Source organism: Lepisma saccharinum, chromosome 20, assembly GCF_977018435.1.
Source record: "Lepisma saccharinum chromosome 20, izLepSacc3.1, whole genome shotgun sequence".
Lineage (NCBI taxonomy): Eukaryota > Metazoa > Arthropoda > Insecta > Zygentoma > Lepismatidae > Lepisma > Lepisma saccharinum.
The window spans coordinates 53,632,804-53,649,611 of record NC_139248.1 but is presented as its reverse complement, the minus strand read 5'-3'; the positions used below and the strand labels follow the sequence as shown (position 1 = coordinate 53,649,611).

Sequence of the window (16,808 nt, the reverse complement as noted above, 5' to 3'; positions counted from 1 at the left end):
TACCTAACCTGGATCCTCTACACAATGCCATAGCCGAGGTTAAAGAAAAAATTGAGACACTTGAAAATTTTATGAACAATTTGCCATCTTCTGATGCTTTGAATGCAATAACTCGGAGTGTAGCCAACATTAAGCTGCAACTTGAAACATATGAAGATTTTGGAAAAATTCAAAGTACCATAACCCATCTTGAAGGTACAATAGCAGCAGTGCAAAGTGATTTGGCAAATGTACAAGAAACTCGCCTGCCTGGGATTGTAGATACACTTGTCAGTGTCCAGCAACAGATCACAAAGCTTGAAAACCTCAACACTGAATCTGAACTATCTCATTTTCATCACTTGATCGATGATATCCAAACAAAACTTGAAATTTTACAACAATCCACACCCTCTCAGGCAGATATAGCCCTGCTCCAAAATGCTATGCAAAATGTGGCTGATGCTTCTGAATTAAACAATGTGAAATTGGCACTTGAATCTTTGCAGAATACTGTTTCAAATCTCCCTACATCGCAGGAACTTAAAAATATTAAGAGAGCTGTGAATAGGATATTGAAATCAGAAGATATCAAGAATATCCAGACAGAGATCAAACATCTCACTCAGACAGTGGCCACTCTTCCAACCAATCAACATATTAATGAACTGCATGCCCTGTTTGAGGATATCAGAAGACAGGTCCATGATCTTACTGCTCAAAATTCAAAATTGGCAGTTGTTGAAAATTTGCAACAAATTGTAGCTAATATCAAGCAACAGTTAGGGACCATGGAATCCAATCAAGCAAATGCTCTGTCTGTTTTTGCCACCCAGCTTCAAGAGATTGTGCAACAATACAAGAAACTTGTTGTGGACATAAAGATCAAGCCAGGCCATGATGATGTTGTTAGGACCATCAATGAGCACCTTGAATCTGTAACAAGCAGATTGCTTACAGCAGAAAAGGAAATAACAGGCATAATCGAGAATCCAAAACATACAGTAATTCTTGAATTGTACAGCATCCCCAACAAAGAATATGATTCACCATTTACACCAGGTGGCAAAATATATATGCTGTCCCCTGCACAATTTTATTACCAGTTTTTTGTTGGGGGCACACTGAGACCAATCAAGATCAAATATTGGCATCAGCCACAGGCACACCACTACCCTACCTTATCAATAACAAATGCTGACAACAAACCGAAAATCACCAGTGTAGAGTTAGAGGATTTTACAGACCCCAATACATTAGAAACAGCCTATACTGAAGATGATGGCACTTTGGAATTTAAAATACAAATAGGGGACAAATTATATTTAGAAAATCCTGCAGTCTCAGCTGCTGAACACCCCATAGTTGCAATATTCTTGTTTACATATTATGTCTAGACAAATTATAGTTGATGAATTACACAGACAGGCCAGACATAATTTTAAGAGACTCCCAGTAGTCACAAAAGGCATAGATGATTTATGGCAGAGCGACTTGATTGAGTTGTCAAGTGGACAGTTGAAAAACTTAGACAAAATCAACAAGGGCTACAAGTATCTACTCACTGTAATAGACACATTTTCAAAATTTGCCTGGGCTGTGCCACTCAAATCCAAGACTGGAAAATGTGTTACAGAAGCCTTCAGGACAATCATCAATCATTCAGGAAGATCACCGCGCTATTTGCAAACAGATAATGGCAAAGAATTTTATAATTCAGTGTTTCAACAATTTATTAAAAGCCAGGCAATAAAACATTATTCGAGTTACAGTGATCTCAAGGCCTCAATTGTAGAGAGATTCAACAGAACCTTAAAAAATCTTATGTATAAACAATTTACACTTCAAGGTAATTATAAATGGATTAATATTCTTCCAGAACTTCTACATAAATATAACAACTCTGTCCATTCCACAATCAACATGAAGCCCTCTGAAGTAACTTCATCTGATGAACAAAAATTGATCAGGACTGTTTATTATCCTAGATACCAGCCAACAACAAGAAGGGCCAAATACAGGGTGGGTGATCAAGTAAGAATCAGCAAATATAAGCACTTATTCAAAAGAGGCTTTACAAGAAACTGGAGTACTGAATTATTTACAGTAGTTCAAGTTAAACCCGGGACCCTTAACACATATATAATAAAAGATCACCGAGGAGAAATTCTCAAAAGCAGATTCTATGAACAAGAACTCAGCAAAACTAAACAGCCTGACACATATCTCATAGAAAAAATCATCCGCAGAAAAGGCAACAAGTTACTTGTCAAATGGCTGGGTCATCCGGAAAACAGCTGGATCGATGCAGACAAAATAATAATATGAGCACCTGGGATGTTATAAAAAGGCTGCCAGAACCTGAACAGCAGAATAAGAGAAATGGCAACTTGCTGCCTGATAATATTAGGTGTCTTATTGTTGGGCCATCAGCTTGTGGCAAAACTACACTAATGGTTGATAATTTTTTATTGGCACCCAACTGGTTAGACTGGAAAAACAGGCACTTGTATGTCTTTTCTAAGAGCTTGGAACAATTAAAATATCAGCAGCTGATGAAGCTATATGATGGATTGGATATAGCCACTTTTGAATCAGATGTTAAGCCACTTCACGAATGTCTCGATAATTCTGTTGTTGTGTTTGATGACATTATACTGGATAATCAAAACAAGGTTAGAAATTTCTTTACACAGGGGCGGCACAAAAACATTGATTGTTTCTACCTGGCACAGACTTTTTCTAAAATACCGAAGCAACTGATCCGAGACAACAGCAATTTTATATGTGTGTTTCATCAAGATCATACCAACCTCAAACACATACACGAAGAATATGTAGGTGGGGACCTGAGCTACAATGATTTTTCTAAGTTTTGCAGCAGGTGCTGGAGCCAGGACAGTTATGGGTTTGTCACAATTGATATGACAAGAACACCCAGTAGCGGCAAATACAGAAGTAAAATCAACGATTTTCTAGACGTTGAGACGTATATAAATAACCATGAAACGACCAGTCATTGATGATCTTAAGTTAAGAGATTATCTTGTAAAAAGATTTAAGGGATGGAAATCAGAGAACCGAGGAATTTATGAAAAACACAAACAAACAGAACAGCCTGTAATTGATGCTATTAATAATTTAGGTAAGAATATCAAAACTGTTACAGAGCAAAATCAAGATTTGATCACAGAGCTCGTACCTGTAGCTGCAAGGAACATATTAGATTATCCATTCACCCCACTTTCCAGTATTCATACACCTAGTCCTGTTGCTCCTCGAAGAATTGAAGCTACTCAGGATCCTATTGAATTGGGTCTTCTTGCTCAAAAATATTTAACCACACCTAAAGACAACAAAGATGAGGTGTTTGGCTTATATGCTGACACAGAGCTTGATGGTAGCATCATACATAGAATTGGCAATTTCAGAGTAACATTTATGGGAGATGATCTAATTGTATATTCAGAATCTCGTCTCGGAGAAAAAGGTGGTTTTGTTAAATACCCCGGAACACCTGGATTGTGGGAACTGATGACTAGGAAAAGGCCTGGCAGCTATACAGATCAAGATTATGAGCATTACAAAGAAATATTAATAAAATCAGATGCTCTATACCAGAACAATGATCCCACACAAAAAAGAGTGAAGTCTAGCAGTGGGGCAAAATATAACAACTTAATCAAGCCCATATGGTCACAGATCAAGACAGGGAGTGGAATCAAACAATACAACACCCTGCCTAAAGAATTTGTGTGGGTTGATGATGTCAGGAAACTTGTAGATAGGTTGCTGGTGATAGCTGGGGAGGAAAATGCTGGCAACCACAATTTTTATAATGAAAAGGTTGGAATTATGGACATGATAAGCACAAAATTGTCTAATTTTATAGTGAATGACCCTAAGGGGATTGGATATCTCATAAAAATTATTAATACTCTACCACCTAAATTTTGGAATATTTCTGAGGGTCGGGGCCTGGTGAATGACATTATAAACAAGCTGCCATTTGAACTACACATTCCAGGCTATCAGTATTGTGGCCCCGGTACAAAATTGGATCATAGATTAAACAGAGGGGATCCTGGTGTTAATCCCCTAGATGCTGCTTGTAGAGACCATGACATAGCATACAACACACATTCTGATCTTGACAAGAGACATGTTGCAGACAAGAAATTAGAAGAGGCTGCATTTGGTAGATTTGTAAGCAAAGATGCTTCTTTGAGTGAGAGAATATCAGCATTGGGGACCACCATAGCTATGAGCACCAAACAAAAACTGGGGTGGGGGTTGTAAATAATAAACCTACAATGAAGGCCAAGGGTGTTATGTATCAAATACCTTATGCAGGTCTCAAATCTCTTAAAACTATTGACAGCCTTTTGACCAAAAAGCAGCGCAAGAAAAAAAGCTCTTGTCTTGCCAAGGGACATGGTATGAAATTGTTGCTTAGTACCCCCCAATTAAAAAAATTACAGCAATCAAGAAAAAAATCACATGTGGGGGGATTCATATTTACTATCCCTGCCATCTTAGCTGCTCTCGGGGCTGTTGGGAGCTTGGCCGGGGGATCAGCTGCCATAGCAAAAACAGTAATAGATGCCAAAAAGAATAGGGCAGAATTAGATGAACAGAGGCGCCATAACCTGGCAATGGAGAAAAAAGGCAAAGGTGTTAAGAGAGCCATGAGTAAGTTTAAAAAAAACAAGAGCCGCTTACAAACCAAGATATTGAAGCTTTGATCAAGCCACTGGGCATCAAACATTTTAGAGGTGTGTACATGTCTGATTCTTTACCAGAGCAACCACTCAACAAAGAGTGTGGCATTGTTAATTTGGATAAGTACAAAAATCAGGGCACTCACTGGATCTGTTATCTTAAATATTTAAACAATGAGGCATTTGTGTTTGATTCATTTGGAGGTGTTCCACCTGAAAATTTAGTAAAATATCTAAAATCAGCTAATCTTTATTACAATAATGCCCGTCTTCAAAACTTCAAAGATGTTAATTGCGGACATTTGTGTTTATCTGTTCTTAGATATATGTCTCAAATAAATAAACCATCAATTGAAAATTTTCAAAAGGCCTTGTGGTATTTGAAACATCATGGGGGTATTCCATCTCACCAGCCAAAATTCAATATTGAAACTCAAATTACATGATGACATAGTGTATCCCAAAACAATAGCTCTCAGAGCATTTTACGGCATGTACTTGATCCCTAATATTACACACCACAACAACACAATTGCAGTAGGGGATCAAAAAATTGTCATCACTCCAGGGCAATATAATCTGTCAACTCTAAATGCTCACTTACCCAGAGGTGTAGTGTTAAGTCAAAATTCTGTCACTCACAGAGTAGAGATTGTATCTGCTACAGAAACAGTGCATCTGGGTACTATAGGAGAGCTGCTAGGCTTTGAGAACAACACAAAACTTGAAGCGGCCATCAAACACACTGCTATGAATATACCCAAATTCTTAGCCATAGAGACTCTGAATATTCACTGTAATGTGGCTGAGGGTATGATCACCAAATCAAATGGCATAGGCACTCACAAACAAACCGGCATCATTGCAACATTCAAACCTAATTCCGAATTCATGGAGCCAATCATCTACAATCCATCCCCAACATTATATTTTCCTGTGTGCCATAATAGAATAGATTACATTGAATTGATGGTCACTAATGAAAAAGAAGAATTAGTTGATTTTGCTGGAGCCACAACAACTGCTATCATAGAGATTAACATTTAAATAAAAATACATACAATGGAAAATATTGAGAGTTATGAGCTACAATCATTCCCTCCAAACAGGAGGACATTTGCAAATTTAAATCAACCCAACACGGAAATCGAGGTTGATCTTGATGTAGGGGACGGCTTTATACACCCTTACAGAGCAGATCTATACATCAAATTTGATGTTGTAAAGCTCGATGGTACAGATTATCCGGCAAATTCAAATATAAGATTGGTGGACAATTTTGTGCCGCATCTGTTCTCTGAAATTGAGATCAGAAAGCATGGCGTTGTTATAAACAGAATAGATTATCCCGGCATTACCTCCACAGCTTTGGCCACTCTAAAATTATCCAAGACCGAGGCTCCATACTACAAAATAGGGGGATTTGAAGCTGGTGATAAGATATTATCTAAAAATCACACAGTGCTGTTCCCCATGCGCCTGTTGCCAGGATTCTTCTCAGATTACAAAGAAATTATGTGGAAGGGGGGGTTAAGAATTACATTTAGAAGAGCTGCAAATGATAATAATGCATTGATGAGGTACAGTACATTAAATTCTACAGGGGAAGCTTTGCCTAATACCTTACCAGATGCAGGCAAATGCATTATTCAGACTATGGAGCTAAGAATTCCAGTTGTTGAATATGAGGCCAGTTATGCTCTTAAATACAAAGCTGATATAATAAAAAATCCACAGATTCCTCTGCAATTTTATACATATCAATGCGTACAGAAGCCCGCATCTGGTACATATTATGAATTTGATGCTACAAATTCATTCTCCAGCATACAATACGACATGCCTGATTTTGTAGTGGTACTGTTTCAGACTGGAAGACACAACAATCAGGAAAAAAATTCAAGTAGATTTGATAACTGCAACATCAAGAACATATATCTTAAAAATGGCAGAAATGAGGTATTTCCTAGAGAAAATTATAATTTAGACATGTCCAAGGATGATTTTCTTAAATTATATGAGGCATTTTCGGCTTTCAAGAGAGTCACTACAGGCAGTACTGACATGTATTATTCACCAGATGAATTCAAGACACAGAGACCCATGTTTGTAATCAACACTTCAAAAAGAAAACAGGTTGTGGTTAATGACAGGACAAACATTAAAATTATCTGTGAATTCCATGAGGCATTACCTGATGACACCATTTGTAGTGTTATTCTCATAGGTGAAAAATCATATGTTTATGATGTAAGAAATGAGAGAGTCACGGAGCAATTCTAGAAGATATTTGTTCTATTATCCTGTTGTACAACATACAAACCTCAACTGTATTATCAGCTAGCAGTGAATATCTTATGTGTGGGCAGTTGTATATATTTCAATCTATCAGGACTCGAACCCAAAGCCCCTTGTTTACAAGACAACAATATTAACATTTTGCCATCAGGAGAGGCTTTACATTTTATCAGGACTCAAACCCGAGCCTTTTGCTTACAAAGCAACAATATTAACATTTTGCCATCAGGAGAGGCTTCACATTTTATCAGGACTCAAACCCAGAGGCCTCCTGATTGCAAGGCAATAAAAACCATGGGGCTATGCACCACACTCCACTGGGCCTCAGAACCCAGTAACTATAAGCTTTATATTAATATACATGGCAGAATCAATCTGAGCTACACTAAAATTCAATTCCTGGGATTTTGACAGAAAAACACACTATAAGCAATAAGATCATATGGGAACTTGGCATAATTTTAAGTATAAGCAAATCTGTCTGAGAGGCTTTCACCCTTTCTACACTAGAATTCAAAATTCTTAAAATTAAGAGCATATCACACTGGAAGAATTGGGGTATAGGCCCCTCTTGGCATTGTCTTAAGTACGGGTAAATCTATCTGTTGAGCCCTCGCCTTTTCTACACTAGAAATTCAGAATTTCTTAAAAATCAGAGCATATCACACCTGAAAAATTGGGGTATAGGCCTCTCTTGGCTTTGTTTTAAGTATAAGCAAATCTGATTGTTCAATCAAATAGCCTCGCCTTTTCTACACTTAAAAGTTGTGCTGTCCGTACCGTAAACCCCACTACTTTTCGCATATCAGTTATTTAAAATTGATTTACATTCTTTATTGCCTTTTATTAGTTATTATATTTTATTTGACATTAGGCCCCATTTTTAGTGATTTTGTACCTTTATTTGAATGGCATACTCTGGGTTATTGTGATTTTAAAGACTGTATTTTGAAACCTTTCCCTGTTCCTTTTTTTTTTTTTTCTTCATTAGCCACCTCATTCCTATCCTCACCTAAAAATGTCTCATATCTCCATGACGTCTACATCGAAAAGCAGAGACTTCCTGAGACGCCTTCAACTTGCAATTCTACGCGCGGATCGCCTTCAGAGAGCAGCTCCATTTACAATCGCCTCTCAGTTCGTGGAGTCAACAATTTCAGTTTTCACCCGGCATACATAAACCCGCCGAGTACTTCGCATTACCTCCTCGAACTCAGGACTGCACTGCGACCGTTGGCCGATGGGATTTGTGCCAGCCACCTGAACACACCTACAATTTTGTCCCATTTCTACGCTTCGGCCCTCAAGATGCAGCGGAAGTACTGTCTTTATTTCCGCTGGAACTCCAGTCAGAACTACATTCCAGCTCAAAGTGATGCAACGGATGAAAACTTTTCCCGTCATGTGTCCCAGCCTACAAGTTTCAAGTGGCCAGAAGAAAACATGACACCTTTACCCCATCTTCAGTATCCTTCGATTTGTTTACCACTCAGACGCCCGTACGCAGCAAGACCAGCTTTACTTTCATGTACGGTCCCCACCACAAGTGTGTTACCATCTTCGAGTGCAGGCATATGCAACCCGCCAAGCACACCTACTTTAGCTGTTACTTCTACAGCAATGCAGACTTTACGAGACTAGGTTCCCTAGTCCGGTGAACAGCATTCTCCCCTGGATGATTAATTTTACAGTACAGTTAGCCGCACAAATTAATCCAACTGTTTCTTCCTTCTGTTCACCCGCCGATCTTCAAGATTTACCCCCCGCCTCATCAAACGTCCCTCACCCAGAATTTTACATCCAGTGGTACAATCACGAATACTTCTCGTTCCTTAAACTACAAAAGGACCTATATTCTCACGTGATGATTGGGATGTAAATTGTGACACCCTCGTTCCGGTTTTCGCAGTTGCAAACACTTTTGCACGGACTCCATGGAATGCAGTGGATAATACACGCAAGTGCTTTCGCGTGTTTTCAGAACATTCCGGACTTTACATAGGAACTTTTACGCCATACAGCAAGGACTGTAGGATTACTTTTTTAATAACCAATATATATACACATATAATGGACATTTGATTTTAATATTCCACTCATTATGTATTTGTAGTGGACTAAGTTGTTTTTTTCTTTACTTATCACGTGTGTATTCAAATATCTACTCATATTTAATGGACGGTGTTGGACAATTTTGGTATTTTAATACGTAATGCACTATAGCATTATTCACTATAATATGATATATTTTCAACAATCTTTTTTTTCTCTCATTTTTATTGGAAGATGGTACTTATATCTTCTATACATATATTATTCTCTCACAGAGATTCAATGGACGGAGAAACTTGCGTGTGCTTCGATACAATATATATTCACCAGGATCCTCTTATATAAGTGCAAATTGTCTTGAAATTTATTGTGGCGTGAGCAGTTGCTCCCATATTCCTAGTGCTTTGGTGTTAGCCCCCCCCCCACATGCTTAGTGGGTGGAGCCACAACTTATGGCTTTGGCCTTTCTGACGTCAGTTCAGCTGACAAGTGAGTTCACTGGTGTGAGTTTGATGTATCAACATCTTTGGTTCTCTGACCCGAGCCGACATTACCGCTTAGCTCGTGTTGATAAACATTTCTTGGAAGCCAATGTATGCGTGCTCAGCATAAACATTGTAGTACGCACGCGTTCATTTCATTCATGCTAGAGACAAACGAAATATGGCATTGGACTTCTCATTTTTGATTGCCATCTCGGCTTTTAATTTTAGTTTGCTCCCACAGAGCTTTTGTTTTGATATTCGATAGTCCAAATTAGATTACGACTTGACACCTGTCAACCAAATCTAATTTTGACTGCATTTTTTTTTCCCTTCCCTTTAGTTTTAGAGTTAGTCTGTAGTGTTCATTTTCACTGATGTGAAATGTATTTTTATTTTTCTTCATTAAATAAATAGACCTTCTAAGGGACTGCATTGGCATAACCGGCACTGTACCTGCAACTTGTCTCAACGTTTTAAAAATTCAAAGGAATTTTTTTCGCCCAGCTGGATACCGTCACGTATCCCTCATTTTCATTTTCGAGTTACGTGTAGCTAGGCAGCCTGACAGGAAGTATTAGGAAAGTGTTAACTTCAGCACCAGCTCAGCGAAAAGCATTCGCCAATATTTGCAAAGGAAAATTGATGAGAGAGAAAAAGGGGAGGAGTTTTGAGGAGGAAGAAGGGAGTTGGATCTGGTGAGAGAGGTGGCGAGGAGAGTTGGTCGGGAGTTTTGGGAGAGAAGAGGAGAGTGGTCCTGGACGAAGAAGAAGGGGGTTTTGAGTTTTGGAGAGAGGAGTGCAGCGAAGCTGTGTGAGATTTTAAGAGGCGAACTGAACTTCAGCAAGCGAGTGACAGTTATTCTAGAAACTCTTCAGTCCACGCTTCCAAAGAGAGAGACAGGTAATATACTTTTAATGCCATCCTTTGCCAATGCAGGCTTAAGGTCATTGTAACCCAAATCTAGAGAGTTGCCATTCTATAAAGTGTTATGTAAAGTTAAGTGCATTCAGGTACCTCCTGCAGTATGCAGATGCAGCCAAGCGAGAGCTTACGAGCTACCGCTAACCCCCAATAGAATAATTATCTTTAATCTAAAAGGCTCCAGGTCTGATCCCCGAACCTTTCGAGGTTCATTTTTTGTCACAAGACGATATATATTTACTTTGGATGAAGTACTAATGTTAATATTAATACCGTTGTTACCTCAATATGCATTATTATTGCTGTTATTATTATTATTAGTAGTGACAGTAGTCATGTCTATTCATTGTCGTTCGTGTTCCAGTTGTTGAACGAAACCACTTTAAGCACTCCTAATACTACAGTACTACTACAGACAAAGTAGTATATGTTCTTTGTGCTACTACTACTATTCAAATTTGTCAATGGCCTGACCACCCCTACAAACATTTCTGGGGACATCCATTGACTATGGACTAATATAGCCCTACACATATATTCTTCTGAGCGAGATAATGCATTGTACTTTATTTTAATGCCCAGTAGTGCAAAGGCAAGAAATGTGTCTAATGCTTGCAATCACACAGAAAGCAATAATACATATCTGACCGCACACAAAGAACCATGTGACTTCATGTTCCTTTATTCGCCAGCAAGCCTATCGTAGCTAAACCGAAGAAATCTTAAGTTCCGGCCAATTGTTTGTCGGTCACTTTCTTGGAAAATACCTGCTTTTGTATCTCTATTTCTTCTTTAACTTGTCGCCTGTAAGCAACCTGTATATTATCTATGTATTCTTCTGAATCTAATCTTTACAATGGTTTAAGTTACATAGTACCATTTTCTTTGATAAACGCTGTCACTTACAACAAAATGTATCCCTCGCCATCCTTTTCCATACTAACAGCATGGGGAAAGTATGGGGAGCACGTTGTATTGTCTTCCGTTGCTATGGCGACAGTGCCGGAAGTGACGTTTACTTTACCAGCGTATAGCAGGAGCAAAACATGATGTGCCCGACCACTGTCTATATTCAGATCATGTGGAAAGTGCATAATTGTGTGTGTGTGTGTGTCTTTAATTTTGATGTCAATCTTTGTGTGTGCATTGTATGCGTGACAAACGTTTTGGATCCTGTGTTTGTTAAACCTGAGGTGCTTTGCTAGTCCGGTAGTGGGTTGGGATTTTTTTGCATCGGTTAAGTGCTGTTGTATACATTCATTGATGGATCTGCCAACGTAATGAGAGTTGTACTCACACTGGGCATCATATACTCCTGGGTTGTCAAGTGGTGAAAGGAAAGATCTCTTGTGTTTGCTTAGGGCACTGGCTATTTTGTTCTGGTTTGTGTGCAAGTTTGATGTCATACTGTTTAAAGGTCTTGGCCAGGCAGTTGAATGTTGTCTGGTGGTAAGGAAGGCAATCCATTTTGTTTTATTGCTGCTGGTTGGGTGGTGTTGGTTAGGTTGTCGCACCTGAATTTCAGCTTTGCTACACCATGTAGAAAGTTGTTGCACTGTGTACCCATTCTGAAGTCCTATGTCTGTAACCATAGTAACTTCTTCCTTCAGGTCCTCTTCATTAGTGCAGTGAGAGAAAATTCTTTGGTAGAAGTTAAGCCATACATTGACTTTATGTTTGGGTGGATGATTGTAGAGGGACCTTTTCAAGGTCACCCCCTCCTATCCTAAATATGTTTAATTGGAAATAGTGTATAGAGGTAATTAATTTTACTTCCTTAGCAGGCTTAAACATCTTGTATAATAATTTGTTATATACTGAGAAATACATCTTCAGGGCTTCTACCCACTCCAGTTTTTAATCTTTAGATTGAGGCTGCTGATAATGGATGAGCCAACGAAAGATGGGGTCCCATGGAAGGGCGCAACTTATTTTTAATACAAAGCTTGTTCCAAAAGTAAGGTCAGTTGAATAGCTTCCTAGTTCCGGGATGTGTGGTTTCGCATATGTCAGTTTCACTCTGGTACAAATGAAACATGTATGGAGACTTACTTATAGTTTAATAACACGAAGCATTTAAATAACACTAAATATAATGAAGAGTTCGTCACAAATTTACACGAATATGACGAGGCGTACAACACACGTACGTCATCTTACCACTCAACTCGGACTCACACTGCACATGCGCACACTGCATGGCAACAAGCTTAATGAGAATGACAATTCGTCTGAACATCACGGCCCCTCTTGGAAGATCAGCTTTCAAAATTAGCATGCACAATAATTATTACCTTTTACAATATAACATATTACACTTGAATACATAGATTACAATAAACACAAATTTTTTTTTCTGGTTACATATCTACACATTCTCAATTGGCAGATGTGCTAGTTTCATAATAGGCCTCTTTAGATAAGAGTTAAGTAAATAGATGATTTTTGGGTAACACTATAGGATGTCTCTTATCTGAAGACACATCAGCATTATGTAAATGCCCACCTACTCGCAACACAGAATGTTTGTCATTGAAAGGACTCAACGAAAGAAGTTTACTGGATGAGGGGAGCTCTTGTTCTGTTTGTAAACAGTTAATATCGCTCTCATATGCTTCACGTTGGATGACCTTGACCCATAACTCAGTATCTTCGGTTGTAAACGTCTGCTCCTTTCGATGCATGGAAGGCGCTCTACAGTTGTTTATGAATCTAAACATCCAAGAGGTAACACACATTAATCTCAAGAATGATGAGAATCTCTGCAATAACTCCTTAGTGTCAAAGGTTGTAGTCAACAGCACACGAATCCTTGTTTTTCTTTCCTCCTTTTTTACTTCTTCACTTTCCACTGTAGATGATTCATGCATAGGCAACTCAGGCAAGTAAAGAAATGACGGACCATTCCACCATAAACGAGAATCACGCAACTGTGTAGGGAAAGCACCACGAGAACCAATGTCTGCAGGGTTTTCTTTATAAACGCACATGAAACCACTGTTGAGGATTCGTCAGTTCATGAATGAGAGAAACTCTGTTTGAAACAAAGGTACTCCATCTTGATGGATCTGATTTAATCCAACATAAGGTGATCTGTGAATCAGACCAAAGGAAAATATTGTCTATATGCAATGACAATGATGACTGCACAACACTAATCAATTTGGCTAACAACACAGCAGCACATAACTCTAAACGTGGCAATGTTACCGGTTTTATGGGTGCAAGCTTTGTTTTCGAAACTGATAATCTGACTGTAAGTGTTGTCATCACATACTGTTCGTAGATACACAATAGCACATGTACCTTTCTCACTGGCATCACAAAAACCAAAGTTGGTTCTCTACATTTTAAGCATCGTGGCAACTGTATGCTCTGTAACACATGAAATTCAGCACAATCTCTTTCCCATATTTCTCTTATGACACTAGGAATAGGTTCATCTCAATTTAACTGTTCCTTCCAAAGTGATTGAATTTGAATTAATATTTTAGCTAACGTAGTGACTGGGGCTAGTAATCCGAGTTGATCAAATATGCAAACTACATCAGACAACAATAACCTGGTTCACTAGGTGGGTTAATGATGAAACTCAAATAATCAGTATCCAGGTGCCACACAAGGCCAAGAGTTCTTACGAATTCGCTGTTATGGATTGAAGATATTGTAGGTTTCTCTCGCAAATGCTCAGGAATACTGTTCAACACGTCAGTATGATTCGACGTCCACTTATGCAACTCAAATCCACCCTTTCTCAATAATTGTGTTAATTGTTGCTGCATCTCTATTGCTTCTGGAACACTGTCAGCTCCACTGCACACATTGTCTATATAAAACTGTTGCTTTAAGACTTCTGCTGCAATCGGGTAATTTTCACCTTCATCGTCTGCTGACGCAACACACTCATAGCAAGAAAAGCAGCTGGTGCTGTGCCATACGTGAGCGTATTTAAATGATAAACAATCACAGGTTTTTCTTGTATGTACACATTGCTTGCATTATAGAATTATTTTCCTGTAGTTTACGGTTATTACAAGCATAAGAAAACAGTTTTTCTTTGTGACGTTTCAGGAGAACAAAATGAAAATAAATGTCTGATGAAAGGAGCGTGTGTTCGAACTTTGCTTCGTTCTAATCACAGCTTCACCTTCGTTAGAGTTCCTGGAATTCACATCTCATTCGCAATATTTAAAAATATTGCATAATTTATACATTTTTACCATACCAGCCATGACAACATGCTGCTGTTTCGTACTACTGCAGAATGTAAACAAAGATTTATCCTACATAGAGCAGCCATATTGGAAGTGACACTAGCGCTCAGGTGGTAATTTAATCGCAAATTGCAACAAGTTAAACCGATCACACGCATCAGACGAACTGGCTACACCAGTGCTCCTAGTGGTAAGCAAGTAAACAACAGGAACTGGAAGTCAACCCAACAGTGAAGCAACGAGTTCCCAAGTGGATGGTGGCATGGCATACACAACCAAAATTATCAAACATTTACAAGTAAGTTTCGCGGAAATAATTTAGTAACTCACTCGCATCATCTTATTATCAACTGCATTTTGTTCCCTCTAACATGAATAAAAATAATAATGAAATGGTGAAATATTTCACTAGATTACAGGTCATTTGTAAATATGTAACTTTGTAACTTATTAGACACAAAAAAATATGAAATTACCAAATAAAATATTAAACATTCTATATTTACAATAAGTGTGTACATATTTTCTACAACTTTTTACATTGTATAGTACAAATCAATTGTCCTTAAAAATGTAATTTACATATTTATACAGAAGCCCTAAATGATGTTTTCTCACTTCAATTCATGTAACAGTGATCCTTCCTCTGGGTCAATATGATGTACAAACTCTTCTTCATCAAATCGAACAATGCCTTTACGAAAGCAAGGTTCCTCTTCTTCATACCATTTGTCAACATCAAAGTCCGGGAAAAAGAAATTTATTTCACGAAGTGCAGATGTTTCTGAATCTAGAAGACAAATGAATTCAGAAAAATTTAAATTTTTAAAATTATTTGCAATTATCTATGTAACCACAGTCAGGGTTCCTACGTCAGTACTAATAATTCCAATTTTTGTAATTTGCTCTATTTTGAAAATAGGACTGGCCTGCATGGGTTTGGATGTCTCGCAGATGACTGTTGTCTCGGAATAATTTCAACATGCTGATTCCAAAAATGAAATCAATTTTTACCCATCACGTCTAGTTTTTCCAGCAATATCTAATTGCCTTAATTTCACAATAAAATGTGCAGTTCTATTATTTCCCAAATAAATGGCTCTGTTTACATGGTGGTAAAATATTGGTTTTCTACAATACAAATCCTTCAATTTTTAACTGTAATTGCATGTAGAATAGGAACATTTAATCTACCTTCACACGACACATTGGCATGGAAATTGTACGGACTTTGATTACGTAAGTTTTATTTTAGAAATCCCTCCTAAAAATTTCCTTCACAAAATGTCAAAACCTCAATGTTATAATATGGTAGGTTGATTGTGCTTAGTGACGTGGAGAAAAATCCTGACGTGATGGGAAGACGTTTATGTCATTTCCATGATGAGCATTCAAAATTCAGTGTCCAATATGAGACTCCAACATTTTGAAAGTCTATAACTTTTTCATTTCAGATTGTACAGCTGTGATTCCCGAAGAAGCAGAAACTCAAAAAGTTTATGTGGTAACATTTTAGTGCGCGCAATAGCCGTAGTGGCGCTGCTACAATTAATTGTTCACTGCTTGTCTTACTGACTTCTGTGGACTCCTTTAGAATGACCTCCGCACATTTTCTACAACCTGTTCATGGATTTTGGGTTTACCACCACCATGTCCTTTCAAAACATTGCCGGTCGCCAAAAACTAACCACACCACTTCTTTATAGTCTTAAATGTTGAAGGATCCTTATTGTACACATGACGAAAGTTTCGTTGCACTTGAATGACTGATTTTGTTTCTGCATACCACCACACAACCTGTGCATGCTCGTTTGGAATCTCCATTTTCAAACAATCGATTGTTGCAGCGCCACTACGGCTATTGTGCACACTAAAACGTTACCACATAAACGTTTTGAGTTTCTGCTTCTGCCAGAATCACAGCTGTACAATCTGAAATGAAAAAGTTATACAGGGTTCCCACACAAACTCCAAATCAATTTTCCCTGAGTTTTCCAGAATCCTCATATTTTTTTAGAGTATTGAATGCACAGTAAATGACTACTATAATTTTACAATGGCCTCCTCCATTTCCCCTCATAGCCATACCATCCTCACCTTCTTTATTACTGTTGTTTTCTGATGCAAATAACAAAAAT

General features: G+C 38.1%; 1 protein-coding gene across 1 annotated transcript in view; it reads right to left on the bottom strand.

Moving 5' to 3' along the window:
* Positions 1–15,150: 15,150 nt before the first annotated feature.
* Positions 15,151–16,808, bottom strand: part of nmdyn-D6 (nucleoside diphosphate kinase 6) — a 38,365-nt gene continuing 36,707 nt past the window's right edge. The window contains exon 4 of the mRNA XM_083141485.1: positions 15,151–15,460. Within this exon, the coding sequence (XP_082997611.1) occupies positions 15,285–15,460 (176 nt within the window). The 3' untranslated portion in view covers positions 15,151–15,284. The remainder of the gene's footprint in view (positions 15,461–16,808) is intronic.